General features: G+C 38.9%; 1 protein-coding gene across 5 annotated transcripts in view; it reads right to left on the minus strand.

Moving 5' to 3' along the window:
- Positions 1 to 729: 729 nt before the first annotated feature.
- The window catches only part of BLTP3B (bridge-like lipid transfer protein family member 3B), an 80,120-nt gene continuing 63,656 nt past the window's right edge, over positions 730 to 17,193 (minus strand). For 2 of the 5 annotated variants that reach the window (XM_054028778.1, XM_054028780.1), the window contains 6 exons: positions 15,971 to 16,113; positions 14,338 to 14,488; positions 8,221 to 8,477; positions 5,864 to 5,972; positions 2,895 to 3,076; positions 730 to 1,968 (listed from right to left, as the gene is read on the minus strand). In XM_054028778.1, coding sequence (XP_053884753.1) covers positions 1,840 to 1,968; positions 2,895 to 3,076; positions 5,864 to 5,972; positions 8,221 to 8,477; positions 14,338 to 14,488; positions 15,971 to 16,113 — 971 coding nt within the window. In that variant the 3' untranslated portion in view covers positions 730 to 1,839. The other 3 variants (XM_054028779.1, XM_054028781.1, XM_054028784.1) reach the window with 3 other exon arrangements.

Consider the following 17,193-nt stretch of genomic DNA (forward strand, 5'->3'; position numbering starts at 1 on the left):
AAACTTGTTGCCTGTTAATTTAATTGGGTGACCCCAGGTTCTTGTTTATGTGAAGGGGTAAATAACACTTCCTTATTCACCTTCTCTACACCATTCATAATTGGATAGACCTCTATCATATCCCCCCTTAAACGTCTCTTTTCCAAGCTAAACAATCCTGATCTTTACTCTCTCCTCATACGGAAACTGTTCCATACCCCTAATCATTTTTGTTGCCTCTCTCTGTACCTTTTCCAATTCTAATGTATCTTTTTTGAGATGGAGCAACCAGATCTGCACGCAGTATTCAAGTGTGGGCGTACCATGGATTTATATAGTGGCATTATGATATTTACTTTATTATCTATCCCTTTCCTAATGATTCCGAACATTCTGCTAGCTTTTTTGACTGCCACTGCACTCTGAACAGATGTTTCCAGTGACTCCAAGATGTCTTACATTAAACTTTAGTTAAAAACAGTTCAATAGTCTGAATATGCAAAGTCAAACCATAGGATATTAAAGATTATGATAGATTTGATTGCATATCTGCAAACAAAACTTCCCTCAAATAACCTATGGTGCAGAAACAGCAAGTGTAGTATTAATTAAAATGTCTTCAGTTGCCAGATGCAACAAGGTCACTAGTTACATTATTCAGTGAATTACATCTAGCAAAAACAAAGACTCAAAGGAATGTACTTGTTTTTGTTTGTTGTTGCTAAAACTGATAGAAGCACACTCTAAAAGTCTGTATTCTGTGCTTTTTTATTTATACATTTGTATCAGTTCTTTTAGCAGAAAATTATAGTTCAATTTGTACAAATCACCCACAGTTTAAACTGCATAATTACACTTTCATGTAACTTCACAAGTTCAACAGGGTAATTAATGATTCTGTAAAGTTTTTTTCAAACACAGTAATATACAATTTATTAATCCTAGTAAGTTTTTGTTTTAACAAATGAACAGTTACATATTTAAATACATTGGGCGTGGCTGATCCATGCAGCACATGGGTCAGGGGTGTATGTAAAGATGGCTAAAGCTCATCTTGCACAGACTCCTGATCCGTTGCTGTCTCTGTGCATGACAAGTCCTTCTGCGTGGGGGAGAACAGTTTAAGTGATGATCTGAATTACACCAGACTGCAATATCCACAATAAAGCCAAGGACTCGCCTGGCAGGGGTATCCAATACTACGATCCTTGTCCTAAGGTCCCAATCCTTTACTCAGGTATACCAGCAGTGGAAGAGAGCAGTGTAAGTCTCTATGCTACAGGAAGATTACTCTTAAACTTGGTGATCCTGCCTGGGCCAGTTACACTGACTTTAGGTCAGTTTGAGGCCAATTATATTAAGTTTTAATGGCCAGAGAGTGGGATCCATTCAGTTTATAGTGCAAATGTAATCTCCTTTAAAATATTTGTTAACAGTAAAAATCATTTTATCTTCGCGAATAAAGATACCATATATCAATGATGCATGGCACACATTTTACTCAATTACTCATGTAAACATCTTCCCTTGCCCACTGAACAATCTCATTATCAGATCTGTTCCCCAGATAACATTTCCTCCGATATTATTAAAATTAAGAGAATCATATCCTTGTTGTTAGGAAAATTAATAAAGTACAGTATAAACTGATTTTTCCTGCATCACTGCAGTTTAAACAGGGCTAAACAGAAAAACACAATTGCAGTGTCTAATCCTAATCCTTCGTAAATTCTCAGAATAGTATTTATTCCATAAATACGTTGTTCTATGCTCATGTCAAAAGACTCTTCCACTAATTCACAAACAGTATTTAAATACAGTCCTTCTTACTCCAGTGCAATTTTTGGAATACATTATCCACTACTGTTGATGTTCAATAGTCATCCTCTTTATACGATGAAGCAGAGTGTCTTTTTCCATGTGGACCTCAGCCAGAGCCATTTTAGCCTTGGCTAGTTCCTGTTTAAGACATTCGTTTTCTTCAATAAGCTGAAATGATTAAATTGAAAAAGAAAGGTATTAGTATTTCTGTGTATTGGCAACTTTCTCCTGTCAGAGTAACATTTACAAATGCTGGGCGCAGATGCTCACCCTGCTAGCTGAGGTGCAGCTGTGATGGTGTAGGATGCAGTGGAGACATGTTCTGGACCTAGAAGATTGGCTCACATTTGCTGATAGTGCAGCAGGAGGGGGGTTGATGCAACAGTTTGCTGCCAAGGAAAGGTGGCCACTGTGGGCTCCTTGTGTCAGTCCCACCCTTAATCTAGTAGCTGGATCTCTGGTGATGCCATGGGCTAGGCTGATTGCCAGTTCTGGGGTCTAAGAAGGGATTTTTACGATATGGCAAACTGCTGAGTGGGTTCTCACCTGCCACCCAGCATCCAAGAGATCTGGTTTGGGAAGTTTAAATCACAATTTCAACTTTGGCAGGTTCTGGTGTGGCTGGATTAGGAAAGGTGTGACTGAGCTGTTTGGGCATGAGTCCTGGGCACACATATTGCATGGTGAAGCTCAATCTCATTTTAACCCTCCTACCTCTGGTGTGGAGGATGACTCTCTGGGCAGGCTTGAGGGTATAGAGGGGGCAATGGCCTTCACACTCCCCCTAAGGTTTGTGGTATACCCGGGACATTGGTACCAGTTGAGATCCACACTGGAACAACTCTGCCGGCTATTTTGGGATGGGTAACCCAATTAGACAATAGTTTTAAATAAAGTTGCATCCTCTGCATTTAACCATAGTATGGTGTCTATGCCTTGCTGTTTCTAAGTTCACACAAAAACAAGTTTCTCAAGCAAAATGATATTCTAACAGTCAAAATATATAATCTGTAACAATTAAACAGTTTTGATTGCTTATTACTACAATGCAATTTAATAAAATTAAAATAAAATTAACTTAGGTTTATCATTACCTCCTCTTTGAGGAAATCAGCTGTAGTCCATCTTGATGTAGAAGGTCTGGGGATTTCTGGAGAAGTCTGTGTGGCTTGAGACACATAATCCTGCGTTTTGTTTCTGGTAACGGCACTCACCTGCAGCACTGTAGCACTCGATTTCTTGTAGTTCAATGCATCATTGCTTAGTGGTTGATTACCTGTTTCATAGAAACACAGCAGGAAGTTTGAAATGTTTAGTTTTTATTGAATCTTGTTAATATTGAATTAAAATGGCCAACAAGTACAATTTTAACATTAAAATTATACCTACGTCTTCTTGTCAATATCACATTAAAATAAAAGATATATATTTTAGAAGGGAGAAAAAAGGTGTGTGTGTGTGTGTGTATATATGTATATATATATATACATACATACTCACACACATTGGTACCAGTGTACACACACACACGGCAGCTTAAAGAAAGAAATAGTAAATATGAACAATGTCAAAAATCATCATAATGGAAAAAATATTTTAAATGATTAGTTAACTAAACATAAGGAAACTAACTAACTATTCAAAAAGTATATCTAAATAATATTTTAGACTGGGATTGTCACATGCATGTAACTTGCACTCAAGTCAATGGGAGTTTTGTCTGTTACACATTTATTAATAATAACAGTATTACAATAGTGCCTAAGGGTATGTCTAGGCTGCAGTTAAACAACCACAGCTGGTCCATGTCAGCTGACTTGGGTTCCTGGGGCTTGGACTTTGGGGCTATAAAGTTGTGGTGTTAACATTCAGGCTCAGGCTGGAGCCTAGACTGAGATCTTCCTGCCGCATGGTGTCCCAGAGCTTGGGCTCCAGCCTGAGTGTCTACATTGCAATTGTACAGCCCCGCAGCCCAAGCCCCAGGAACCCAAGTCATCCGTGGGTGTTTAACTGAAGTGTAGACATACCCCAAGGGTTCCAGTCAGGATGGGGCCTGTACTTACATATGAAGACATGGTGTGAAAAGCCTTCTGGACCAGGCCTTAACACAAGACAATTTTAAATATTTCCAAGTTTAGCATTAAAGAAACTTTCTTCTATTTAATATGATTAAAGATACACTCATGTGTTTAACGTACTTGCAGGCAGGGCAAAATGAGAGGTGCAGTTTTTTAGTAATCTAAATCTTCATAAACATTTCTCTCTAAACAACATGAATTTGCCATTGTATTAAAAAACAAAAAAACAAAAAAAAAAAAACACACTTCAGGATTCATGACTATGTATACAGATACACACATCTCTTCATTGCTGAAGGTACTTGACCTCCACATTGGCATCCACTACACCTGAGGCGTCTATACCAAAGGAATAGGGAAACATGAGAGAACTTTATAACTTAAATACATTTTACCGAATTGGGAGAATACAAATGATTGAAAGAGACCTTAGAATTGTATATTTGCACATACAATAATAAACACTCAGTTTTCAGTTTTGAAGCATCTAAGATGACTAAGAAGCATAATTCTAATGTACCAGATGATGTATAACAAAAAAAAATATGCACACTATCCTCACTTTGTGTAGGTGGATTCATTAAGTAGCTGTGCAAGGTAAGTGGTGAAGACCCATCTTCTAAATATAAGTCTTTATTGCATGTTGTTATGCAGTATGATTTGTGTGTATATAGTGTATGTCCACACACCCAGACAAACTACGTGTTTGCACACAAATGAGTGTATGCACACAGGTATGTTTTTCATATGTAACAGAGAGGTTAAATCCCAGTTTTAGATGCAAATCTCAATGCAATCCTTCCTATGGATCTGCTATGGTACCTCCATAATACACAGAATCACAAGCAGATACTTGTTCTAGACAGAGAATTTTTTTTTGTTTTAAACTACATCTGATAAGGTAACTATTGTTCCTGTCCTCTTTGCTTTACACAGATCGCTCAGAGGTCTTCCCTCATGTAGATACCACCATTAAGTTTATTTAGTGTTTTACTCTACCACCTTCCAATTCAGTTAGTCACAGCAGTTACAATTTCATCCAGTTTTACTGTCCTATCTCCAAAAGGGAGGGGGGAGAAAAAGTGTCTCCTCCTCCCAGAGAACTCCATTTTGTCAGGCCCAGCCTCCCTCTCTCTCTTCTGCTTCTCTCTGTCTCCCACTTTCTTCCTGTGCTCTTTTATCCACTCTCCTTGTTAATGGGCTAATTAGTTTGTGAGCTCCAAACTGATCTGGTAATCAGGGACTCCTCTCCTTAATCAGCCCCCTCCCAGAGGGGTAACAGGTTAATCAGTGATGAGAGTGCTGGTTCAGCATTCTGTCATACAATGCTTTAACTTATTTCCTTATTATACATACAGAATCTGGCACAATGGGGCTGTGGATTCTAGGTGCTACTGCAATGCAAATAAGTAGTAATAAATAACAGTACTTAGCTGTTCATTATGTAGTTACCTGTAATATATATGTATAAGAAATAGCTGAGATAAGTCACCACTTCTCTGCAACATTTAGACAGTTAAATTGTGTTTAGTCATCTCTGAATGAATCTGGAATTGAATACATGTACTATGAAGTGATATGAACCACTATGCATCCATTGGTTTGACTTGCAGGACCAGGGCCACAGTCAAAATACTGCTATTAGGGATTGTTTTCCCTGGCTAGACTGTATTAAGTTTCATTTTTAATGTACAATGTACACTGTGGCTACATCTAAGCTATGAGCGAGGGGTGTGATTCCTCTTATATTCACACTAGCTCTGACTAGTACCAGTACATGTACACAAACTAGGAATCACACCCCTAGCTCATAGCGTAGACATAGCCACAGTGCTATTAGCAATTCTGTGGGGTAACTCACTTTTAATTACTAGCTACATGTTCAAAACAATGTTCACGCAAAGTAGAAACATTACATAAATATAGCAGCATATACTTTCAATTGTTAACATGTTAGATTTTGGGGAGAACGTATCAATACACACCTCTGATGCAAAAAGAGCCATCGTCATTCCTCTCTAACAAAAGTAGGTCAATATGCAGTGTTACAGGGGCTGGTTCAGGAGCTGAGAGATTATCACGTGGGCTGTCATCCTACAGAATAAAAGTAATAAAAATAGGATTTTTAATGTTGTCTCTCTTTATCAATGGTAGGAAATCAAACCAGCTAATTAAAAACTGCAATTAAACATATTTGAATGGACTTAATGAAACCCCCAAACCCCTCTCATTAGAAGTGCATTCAGACAGAATTTTCTAATCGGATATCTACAAAACGTCAGTACCATTAAAATTACTACAGAAACACAAAGAGACAAATTTATGTCTGATGAAAGCCCACTGAAGTCAGCATATATAGTTTGACTAGAATATCTCAATGAGAACAAAGCAAAGCAAGACATTCTTTAGTACAGGAGCCCTCACCAGAAATGGAGTTAACAAACCAGTGCTATATAATCTCTCATCTGATTGTCCCTTGAACTCTTTAAAGACAGTAGGGCTGCACCTACCATACTTTGGGGAAAGATTTTTTTTTTTTTTTTTAAGAATTTAAATTGGGATGATAGCTGTCATAGTTCAGCAATACCACTGCAGCCAAAAAAACAAAAGAAACCTCAAACTGCTTGTGGTGGTTTCTCCTCAATTACGGCTCACTGTTCCTGTCAAGCAGAGTAACTTGTCTAATGCCAGCAGAAATAAAACATATCAACAGCATTATCAGCATCAGCAGATAAATAACAAAAACAAATTGTTAAAGTGTGACGGCTCTTTCAAAGAGCGAAGACTGCAGTATGAAAAAACAACCCTCAAAACTCACTCAGGAAACAGTGTGCCAACTTCAATGCAAAGAAAATATCCCACTAAATGGGCAATCCAGCCATAAAGTGAAGAACTGATTGACTTCATGGTGACTTGGTGAGGGTTGCACATACAGTGAATTCTTCACTGCCCATAACCTCTTATTAATAACAGCTTAATGTACAGTCTTTACCTACAAAATTGACTATTTTGTCAAAAAACTTTGCCTGAGTCTGCCCTCCCTCCCAGGAAAATACAGACGCCCAGTTTTCAAAATGAGGGGAATATATGTTAAAGCAGTCATTCCTGAATCTGGGCACTCAACTTGGTGCTTAAGTGACAGTGAAGGCTTTTGCAGCTCAAATTAAGTGCCCTTTGTGCTGCTCCAGTGGCACAAATGGCACTTAAAATTGCCTAAGCAAGCAGTTGAAAATTTCCCTAGCACAGACATTCCTCAGATGGTGTGAGGCCACCATACAAGGAGCTGTTGGAACAGGGAGGGAATCAGAACTTTGCCGCACCCTTGAGCTGGCAGAATGGAGACTGCCCTAGCTGGTGCAACTTAAAGCAGCGCTTAAATTTAAGCCCGACTGTGTAACAGTTTAGGTTTGAGCCCCAAATGTAGAATTAGGCACCCCCTATCATGGGTCCCAAATTTGGGAATTGAGTCCCTTGCATCTCTCACTTTTTTGAAAATTTCCAAGGCTATTTGTGTCTGAGGGTTTTTTATTTTTGGCAGCAGTGACACTATAACCCTAAATCTCTTAAAAACAAAAAAACAAAACAAACAAACAAAAAACCCATACCCAACAACAACAAACTCCTTACACTTAACAGCCTTTCTGGCTGCCCCTCAGTGAAATCATTGTCTGCTTTAAGTGTTTTAGGGGAAAAACTAGGAGACTGCACTGCGGTGTTCTCTTAATGTTGCTATTTTAAGCCACACTAGTGCGAAAGGCTTGTATTATTTAGTAAATATTTCTAGGTAGGGTAAAACATGAAATCTGGGCTCTAGTTAGTAGGTAAACTGGATTGAACTTGAGTCCTCATAACCTCTTTCCTCCTTCTATGCTAAGCTCTCATTACCACAACTATCCTCGAAGGAGCGCTGATGAGCCTATAGCGTACTTCTCGGTTAATGCTGATTTTGATTGGAAAGCAGGTGTTACTGCAAAGCAACAAAAGGCTCACTCTACCCTTGGGAAATTGGAACACCTTATCTGTTACATTCCCAGCTGCTGCTATTCTGGGGACCATGACATGGTAAAGAAAAAAAAGACACAAAGTATAAAACATTAATTCCTATAACCAGTTTGGTCATGCACCAAATTTACCTCTAGGCAAGCCATTGAGCTAACCCAGTTCATGATTTTTAAAATTGCTTTAGTGTTATCTAATCGTAAATATCCAATTAAGACTTTAAAGAATAAGATATGAATTTCTTTGAAGTTAACTATATCCAGATTACTAACTTATCAGCAAAGAAACAAGAACATACAGTCTAAACAGTTAAGAGAAGTAAAATGGCTCCTAGTTAACATACTTTTAAATTAATCCTTGTATTAGAAACTTTAATCTTCATAGGCATTACTGCTGCAACAGTTTCATCTTCTAGAAAATGCTGAATGTTCATGAGGGAAGATGTTAGGAATTCAGCACTAAAATTCTCCACGTGACACTGTAGAAAGCCATTTTTTACAGCCAGTAGAGAGTGTACTACAGCACTTGGCCCATTTTCCCATCTCAAATTAATTTCAGGTGATGAGTTAATTGGTCCAGCCACAGATTTATGATCTGAACCTAGTTTAGAAGAAAACAAAATTAAGATTAAAACTTTAGAGCACACAAAAGGCACTCCAATAAGCAATCATTATGCAATTATTTCTACCTGCATTGTAGTTACATAATCACAAGAGGAATAGAAACATAACTAGTTTTCCAACAAATTAACCAATTTCATTTTTTTATTCAGAAAACCCCATACTTGAGATAAATCAGAATTATAATAGTGCATACACATAATTTATTGTGAGCAATTTTCTATCACCTTTTTTCCCTCATCTCTTAATTTATAATTTAAAAGTAGTACAAGGAGCAATAAACGGTACATACAAGTAGCTTGTAATAGACATAACAGTATATATAAGGATCCTGCATTCTTTCTGCATGCAAAACTTGTGTTGTCTTCAGTGGGAGATCTGTATGCACAGTAAATACAAAACCAAGCTCATCGCAAGCTTTTTGTTTTGTTTTGTTTTTAATAAATTACTTAAGACTATGATTCAGGAAAGCACTTAAGTCTATCCATGTTCAGGAGAATATTTAACACATTTAACTAAGTGCTCTCCTGAACAAAATGATTACTTACCTGTATCGTAACTCTTGTTCTTTGAGATGGGCAGTTGTGGAATACACATGCAAACCACATCTTAAAGAACAGTCACAATAAAGATAAGTAACCGTTTTTTCTTCTTCAAGTGGTTGCAGATACGTATTTCACTCAGATGACTCACAAGCAGTGCTATTAGGAGATGGGGCTTGGAGTCTACTTAAATAGTGATGGCAGAATTGCTCTCCCAAATTTGCATCAGCTCTTGAAGCAGTCATGATGGCATAACGATGCATGAAAACATGCACAGAAGGACCAAATGGTAATATTTCTTAGGGCCATCCCAATGCTGGACATTTGCAGGGCTGCTGAGATGGCCCATTCAATGAAGGTTCAGGCTAACAGTCTCTCCAGAAAGGGGTGTTTAATGCCGTCATGGAAGTAATACACGTGGAAACTGTCTGTGCTGAAACTACCTTACCTTTCTTATTGTCAGCAAATGAGACACAAAGCCAAGGAGATAACCTAAAAGGATTGGTTCTGTCCAGATAATAGGCCAGTGGCTCACCTTATGTCCAAAGTATGAAGTCGCTCTTTATCACTACTTGAGTGCAGCTTCAGGGGGGAAAAAAACAGGTAAGTATAGTTTGCTGAGATGGAACACTGGAACTACTTTGGTTAAAAATGTAGACTGAGGCCTCAAGGCTCTTTATCTTGGAAAACAACACACATGGAGGTCCTGCCATTAGAGCCTGAAGCTCCCACACTTGAGGGAAAAATTGACGGCACACCTTATTGTCTTTCATTGTGAATAGGTCAACTGATGAATACCCCAAGCTTTGAAGATGGTCCTCAGCCCACTGTTCTTGAGGGATCATTTGTGATTCCAGGAGACTGTCCTGCTGAGATGGTCACCCAATTGATTCTGGGAGCCAGGTAAGTGAGCCGCAATGGGAGCAATGTCTTCCCTGATGCAAAAGTGCCAGAATTTCATCGCTTCTTGACAAAGCTGTTCAGATCATGCCCCTCCCTGTCTGTGCAGTTGTATTGTCGGTGAGCCCTTGATGTGAGGGAGAAAAGCACAGCAAGCACTATGAATGATCGAAGCTCGAGGATATTGAAATGAAGAGTTGCTACTTGCTCTATCCATAAAACTTGGGTTCTACACCCACCTCTGAAAGCAGCTCACCCTATCAGAGAGGCATTAGTAATGACTGTCTTGATCAGGTGGCGGCAAGCAAATACCACACCTCTGCATATGTTTTTCTTATCCATCCACCATTATTGGGAACCCAGGAGGAACCTGGATCAACTTGTACAACCGGTGTCTGGTCAGTCAATGGACTAACTTCAGCCACCCCTGAAGGATGCACACGCATAGCCTGGCATGCAGGGTCACTTAAATATATGAGGCCATGTGGCCTAATAACGCTAGACATTCTTGGACGGTGGTGGTGGGGTATAACTTGAGAGAGGCGCATAACTGGTAAATAGTCTGAAACCTGTCCTGTGGGAGAAAAGCCATCGAATATGTAGAATTGAGTAGGGCCTAATTAATTTGATTTTTTGTATGGGAATTAACGTGGACTCTCTCTTGTTCAGCATGAGTCATAGACGATGGAAAAGATAGATAAGCTGGACATGGGAGAGAACCTGGTGCTTGGATCTGCCTTGCACTAACACATCATCTAGGTAAGGGAAGACAAATCCCCTTTCTCCTTCAGTAGGCCACTACCATTGCCATATACTTGATAAATATGTGTGGGGCTGAGGACAGGACAAAAGGAAGTACTGTGTATTGATAATGTTGACCTGCCACTACTAATCTCAGAATCTTGTCACTTGTCAACACTTACACATGGAAGTAGGTGACTTGTTGATTGAAGGCAGATGCCAAAGCCGAAGATCACACTGGTACACGGTGTGCATCGGTGCCGAAGATGATGCCAGGATTTGGTCTTTGTCATGTTTCTTGGCTGATACTGGCACTGATACCACTAAATCTCTGTACTGGAGCCAAAGATCCAAATGGGCTGGGAGCCGCAGGAGATGCCTTCACTTCAAAGGACTCCTGTACCACAGGAAGAATCCATGAGAGAAAGACAGAGACAGACTTTTGATGCCACATAAACTTGTGATGGTGGTACCACCAATAATGCTGGTGCTGGAACTGTCTCTCTTGTACTGGACTCAACAGCTATCCCATAGCCAGTACCAGAGTTGATGGTACAGTACCAATACCTTCCCGCTGCAGTGCTGGGGAGAAACAGGTTGACAGCCCAGTTGTACATGAGTACCCAAGGAGTCCCGACAATGTTTCCAGTCCTCCTTCAAAGAAGAGCCACCACCATATTTCTTCAGTCTGGAGTGGCTCCAATATGTTTTATGGGTCCTCTTTCCGGGAAGCCCTGAAGACAACTGACCTCTCTTTCTCCAAGGAAAAGAGCCCGAGTCCAGGGATCTGTCAGAGATCACTGCAGCCTCCATAACAGATTACATGCAAGAGGCAGGATGTGCAGTTGAAGGCCCTGACTCCGAGGCAGGTTTCAGTGCTTGCTTCATAAAGTGTTGCTTGAGGCCTACATTTTTGGATATCTGTGTTCTGTTTCTGAAAAGAATGGCAGATACTGCACCTCTCTTTAATATGTTCCTTACTGAGGCACAAAAGGCAGAGCATGAGGGGTCGCTATTGCGAATAGACACCTCTCAAGACAAGCAGTGCTTAAAGCTCGGTGAGCACTGCATGCCATCGGTGCATCACACCAAAAACTAATTCATAACTAGTTAAAACAATAAAGGAAACCTAACTACTGGGTTCTAACTATTTACAGGAAAAGCAGAAAGCTGAATTTGCTGACACAGTTCCAGCACCAGCATTATTGCTGTACCGCCACCACAAGCTTATGAGGCATCAAAAGAAAAAAAATGTGAGGTAAACCTCACAGGTAGCTCTGACTCAGGCCACAGATGGTGAGAAGGAACTGAGGGAGGTCGGGGCAGTAGAGCCCTTATATAGCCTCAGGAGAGGCCACAAGGATGTGCCAGGCGTGTGCGCCACCCCAACAGGTACTGCTACAGAAAACTCTCTGGCTCTGGTGTGCTGGGCATGAATAAACCTGAGTGGAATACAACAAGTATGCAACCACTTGAAGAAGGGATATTTTTCTGAATCGAAGCCTTAATGTGTAAAAAAGAAAGTAACTGGTACTGAGAAAACTGTAACAATTTAATAGCTAGAATAAAGGGCCATTACTTCAATGGGAACAGGAGTGCGTACTAATAAAATAGAGCAGCAGTTTCTGATTATTAGTCTCAATATCTCTACCTACTAGAGGGCAACTGACACTCTGAATTGGGCATTTCTATAAGAGGAAGATGGTCAGAAATATTAGATAAAATTTCAATATTTATCCATTTGCTATGCAAAAGAAATAGATCTTTTCCTTACTTATTGTCTCTTCAGGTTTAACATACTAAAAATAACTAGTACCAAAAAGAATAGTTAAAATCCTTTTGAATCAGTTTACTGGCTGATTGTTATGTAGCTATAACTTGTAAGGCTTGCATTCAAATATTTTTAAGCTGTACTATACTATTCACATTGAGTATCATGACAAAAGAGTAGACTTACTGGGCCAAATGCTCAGATGGTAGTCAATTGAAGTATGCTTACTGATATAACTCAAGTGAAGTCAATTGAACTATGCGGAGATTCTGGCCCTTACTTCAAATTTATCCTTTTCACAACAGAGGGATTATTTTTAAATGTTAATTTAGATGTTTTCAATTAAACCTCACCAGTTCTCTAGGTACATTCCAACAGTTTCAAACTGGGAAATCGGAAACAGTTACAGGTGGATTTAATTTAAAGTCATTCAAGTACGACTAACCAGGAACCAAATTTTGGATCATAATTATTTTCCTATTTCTATTTTAATTTCCTTTCCCTATGCTATCCCTTATTCTCCCCAACTATACTTGACTATGCATTTGCCAAAAAAGTAACTTTTTAAGGCTAGGTCTACACTACCCACCTGAATTGGCGGGTAGAAATCGACCTCTCGGGGATCGATTTATCGCATCCCGTCGGGACGCGACAATCGATCCCCGAATCGGCGCTCTTACTCCACCAGCGGAGGTGGGAGTAAGCGCCGCCGACAGAAAGCCGCAGAAGTCGATTTTGCCGCCGTCCTCACAGCGGGGTAAGTCGGCTGCGATACGTCGAATTCAGCTACGCTATTCACGTAGCTGAATTTGCGTATCTTAAATCGACTCCCCCCTGTAGTGTAGATGTACCCTAAGTGTCTTCCAGCTCATTCTGCTACATTGCTTTTATCAAGGTTTACACCCTCATACATATCCCGAGCTCCACAGGATTTTCCTTCATTGCAATGTACCTGGGGATATCTCTAAAGAAGCAAAGCCATGCTCCACAGAACTAGTGATCTCTATGGAATTGTACATCTGATTTATGGACAGAGGCAATTAATTCAATTGAAATAAGGTACCAATGATAATCACATGATACATTCAAGAGATACATACCACTACAGAGTTCTATTTATTTTGATGTGTAGAGCTCCAGAAAGAGACATATTTGGACCTACTGCAAAAGTAATTCTGGACCAGGTAGACATATTCATTGCAAAAGCATGATTAGTGTGCTGTTAAATGGCAATGCAATACTATAATAATCTTTCACAGCTGCAGCATTTAAGCATCAGAATCTTATCAAGCTTTTAAAAAAATATATATAATTGCACCTCATCCCTCCAGGTACAGGGCTAGATAGTAACTTTCCTTAAATAAGAAATTTAAAATTAACATGAAGTGTGCGTGTTGAGATGTATTTCCATAGACTAGAATTTTTGAAGTTATTTTGAAGTAAAGAATGATCTGCTCTCATTGAAGGCTCACCAGACCAAGAAATACTCAAATTAAAAAAAGTTAGAGAGTGATAATAATGAAGTTCCAGCTTTATAAAATATCAACAATCTAATGCAGGATATTTGATAAAAAGTGAATCAGCAGAATTCAATGTAATTCATTTGGTTTTTGTTTTGTTTCTTTACTCACACCATCCTGAGCAGTTCTATTTTTATTCCCCTCCCACTCACTGCTTGATAATTAAGAAAGAAGGTAATTGGAATAGAATCACAAGGCTTTTTTGGTATTTTAAGTTTGAGACTAATACAGATATTTTTATATGATTATGTATTAGAGGGAAGACAACCATAAAACTTCCAATAACTCTTTCATGGTAAAAACAAATGTTTTTTCAACTCAAATTCAATAGTGTGAGTGGAATTGAAATCTCTTGTTAATTCTTACCCACAGTTCTGTTGCAAAGATAATGTCGAACACTGATATTGCCCAACTGGCTTGGTATCACCTGATTCACCTGAAGGCATACTTCTGTATCTTCACCTTTGATGTCAATTTCACCATTAACGCCAAAGATTTTAAAAACCACAACAGACATCTATCAACAAGTTAAGATACAACTGAGATTATAAATTAAATTTTTTAAAATTACAACATTCAAATATTACAAAAGGAAACTCGTATCAAAGCAATTCAAACAAACATTTTGGAATTCAGGCTCCTTAGCCACCCACTTTTCCCCCCACTCACCAGAGAGATACTCAGAGACCCAAAGAACAGTTATTTTTCTCTTTTTATTTCCTCACCTTCCACCCTATAATAAACTAGTTGATGAACAATGAAAAGCAGATGCTATTCCCCCCTGCAGCCCATCAATACTGATTTGGAAATAGCCAGAAGGGTCACAACAACATGAGATGGTTCCCCCAAGACACTGCTTATGCTGCTTTAGTCATACCTATAGTACCTTAAGCATGTGCCTTATATTAAGCATGTGACTAGCTGACACCATTCAAATGCTGAATCAAAGCCAGAGAGAGGAACCCTAGTTCGAGTCCCAAACTCTGATACTGCCACTTTTTGAAATATATGCCAATTATTTTTATTATTACGGGCCAAGTTTTCTAAGGGGCCTCAACTCATCTTCTACAAATAGAAAACTACAAGTTAAGTGTGTGCAAATTCCATTTTAATTTACATACACAAATGTCAAGACTATTATTGAAAACTGACCCAAAAAGATACTTACTCATAAGTGTATATATCTAATCATTTGTTAAGTAAGGTTTTCTTTAAAAATATAATTTGCAAATGTTTTTTAAAAACTCAGCAACTGTAGAGTTATATGCTGAATGTCTCCAAAGGGAGTGTAGGAGGGAAGTCTGCACAAAACTGATTTCAAAAGCATGTTTCTCTTTTTTAGGTGTCCTGTACCCTCAGATTACTACTCTGAATTATGATAATAATTTACTAAGCAAGAAACTCAGATAACCACAGTGATGAGCATGGTATAAATGGACAGCTAAATAGAAAGAGGAGATGCAACCACCATGGAACTCTATCAGTGCATGGAGATTGCCTTGGGAGGGGAGATGGTTAGAAAAGTGGCTTTTTTTTTTTTTATTAAACTACAGGGCATGGTGACACAAAGTTTACAATAAATATGTTCTACACTTTGGGTTATATATATATTCATATTAAAAAAATTCACAAAACCATGCCATATATTAAAAAAGAAAAAAGCCACTTAACTGACCTTTCAAGAGGACATCTCCATACTCCAGGTCTCCAAAGTGGGTGTAATGCCACCAGCATAGTACATACTGGGCATTACTTGGAACAGAAGTAGTTAATCTTCAATTTCAGAGACCCTAAAAAGAAGAAAAATCTAAAATCAATTATGTGTTTACATTCACCCTTACTTGTTATTGGAGCATTCAGAATATAAATCTACATAGCTAATGAATTTTAAAAACTATTTTCAAGTCACCTTTAAAAGAAAATACAAATATTTCAGCACCACTTTCATGTCAGTTACTGTTTAATTTACTAAACTTGCTCCTTTAATGAATTTCAGTACCATTACCATTTCTTCATTAGTCTCTTGAGCACTCTCTGAAGCTGCACTGATGGCATCTGGAGATGACCCACCATAATTGTCAACTCCTGTGACTTCGTCTTGCACGCTTTCTGCTGGCCTTTGGTAATTCATGCCTGTGATAGCTTCCATATGCATATCATCAGAAAAATATGAAAGGTCAATATAATGTAATCTGAATTGTTCATGCATTAATATTAAGATATTATGTGTAATAATATTTAAACCTTTTATAAAAGCTTTTATTTGGATAATTATTAATAAACAAAACTTTAATTAATAAAATAAAATTAATCAAATAATAGGTATACTGATTTTTGTCATGTCACTAAGCTCATGTGGCAAACTGATTGTTCGTTAGCACTGGCAACACAAAAGGAAATTTCTTAATTTGTCTATGTTCTTATTGATCTATCTATCTATCTATCTATACACCTAATCTCTCTCTCACAAAATATTCTCTGGGTGAAATCCACTCCATCTACACAGAATCCAAGTATTCAGACTGTATGACGGTGGAGCAATTAGGGAGATGAAATTCACCCTTTCAACCCATGCAGCCATGGTGTGGACTGCTTGCTATTCCAGCCTGTAGGGTGGAATAGCACCTATAGCTCTTCCATGTCTTTTACACAGGATACTGGATCCACATGAACATATGACCCCTTTCCTGCCCAACGCAGCCAATTCATTGTGGCTTCCATGCCAGTATACATGGGCTGGCACAGAGATCTTTCACAGTGCAGAGGGGATGTACAAGCCCCCTATATGGCCATTTCATGTACTTTTAGGGTATGTCTACACTACCCGCCGGATTGCAGGTAGCGATCTATCTATTGGGGATCGATTTATTGCGTGTAGTGTAGACGCAATAAATCGATCCCTGATTGCTCTCCCGTCGATTGCTGAACTCCAGCTTGGCGTGAGGCGGAAGCAAAGTCGACGGGGGAGCCACGGCAATCGACCCTGCGCCGTGAGGACGCGAGTAAGTCGAACTAAGATAAGTTAACTTCAGCTACGCTATTCTCGTAGCGGAAATTGCGTATCTTAGATCCATCCCCCCCTCTAGTGTAGGCCAGACCTTAGAGAGGTGAGAAGGGCTCTGCTCTGGTCTTCCACAACAGAAGTGAATTTCACCCTGTGAGAAGTTTGTTAAAGTCCTCCAAAAGTTACTGATCTGCCAAATATGTATAGATACATTTTCA

The sequence above is a fragment of the Malaclemys terrapin genome, chromosome 1, assembly GCF_027887155.1.
Source record: "Malaclemys terrapin pileata isolate rMalTer1 chromosome 1, rMalTer1.hap1, whole genome shotgun sequence".
Lineage (NCBI taxonomy): Eukaryota > Metazoa > Chordata > Testudines > Emydidae > Malaclemys > Malaclemys terrapin.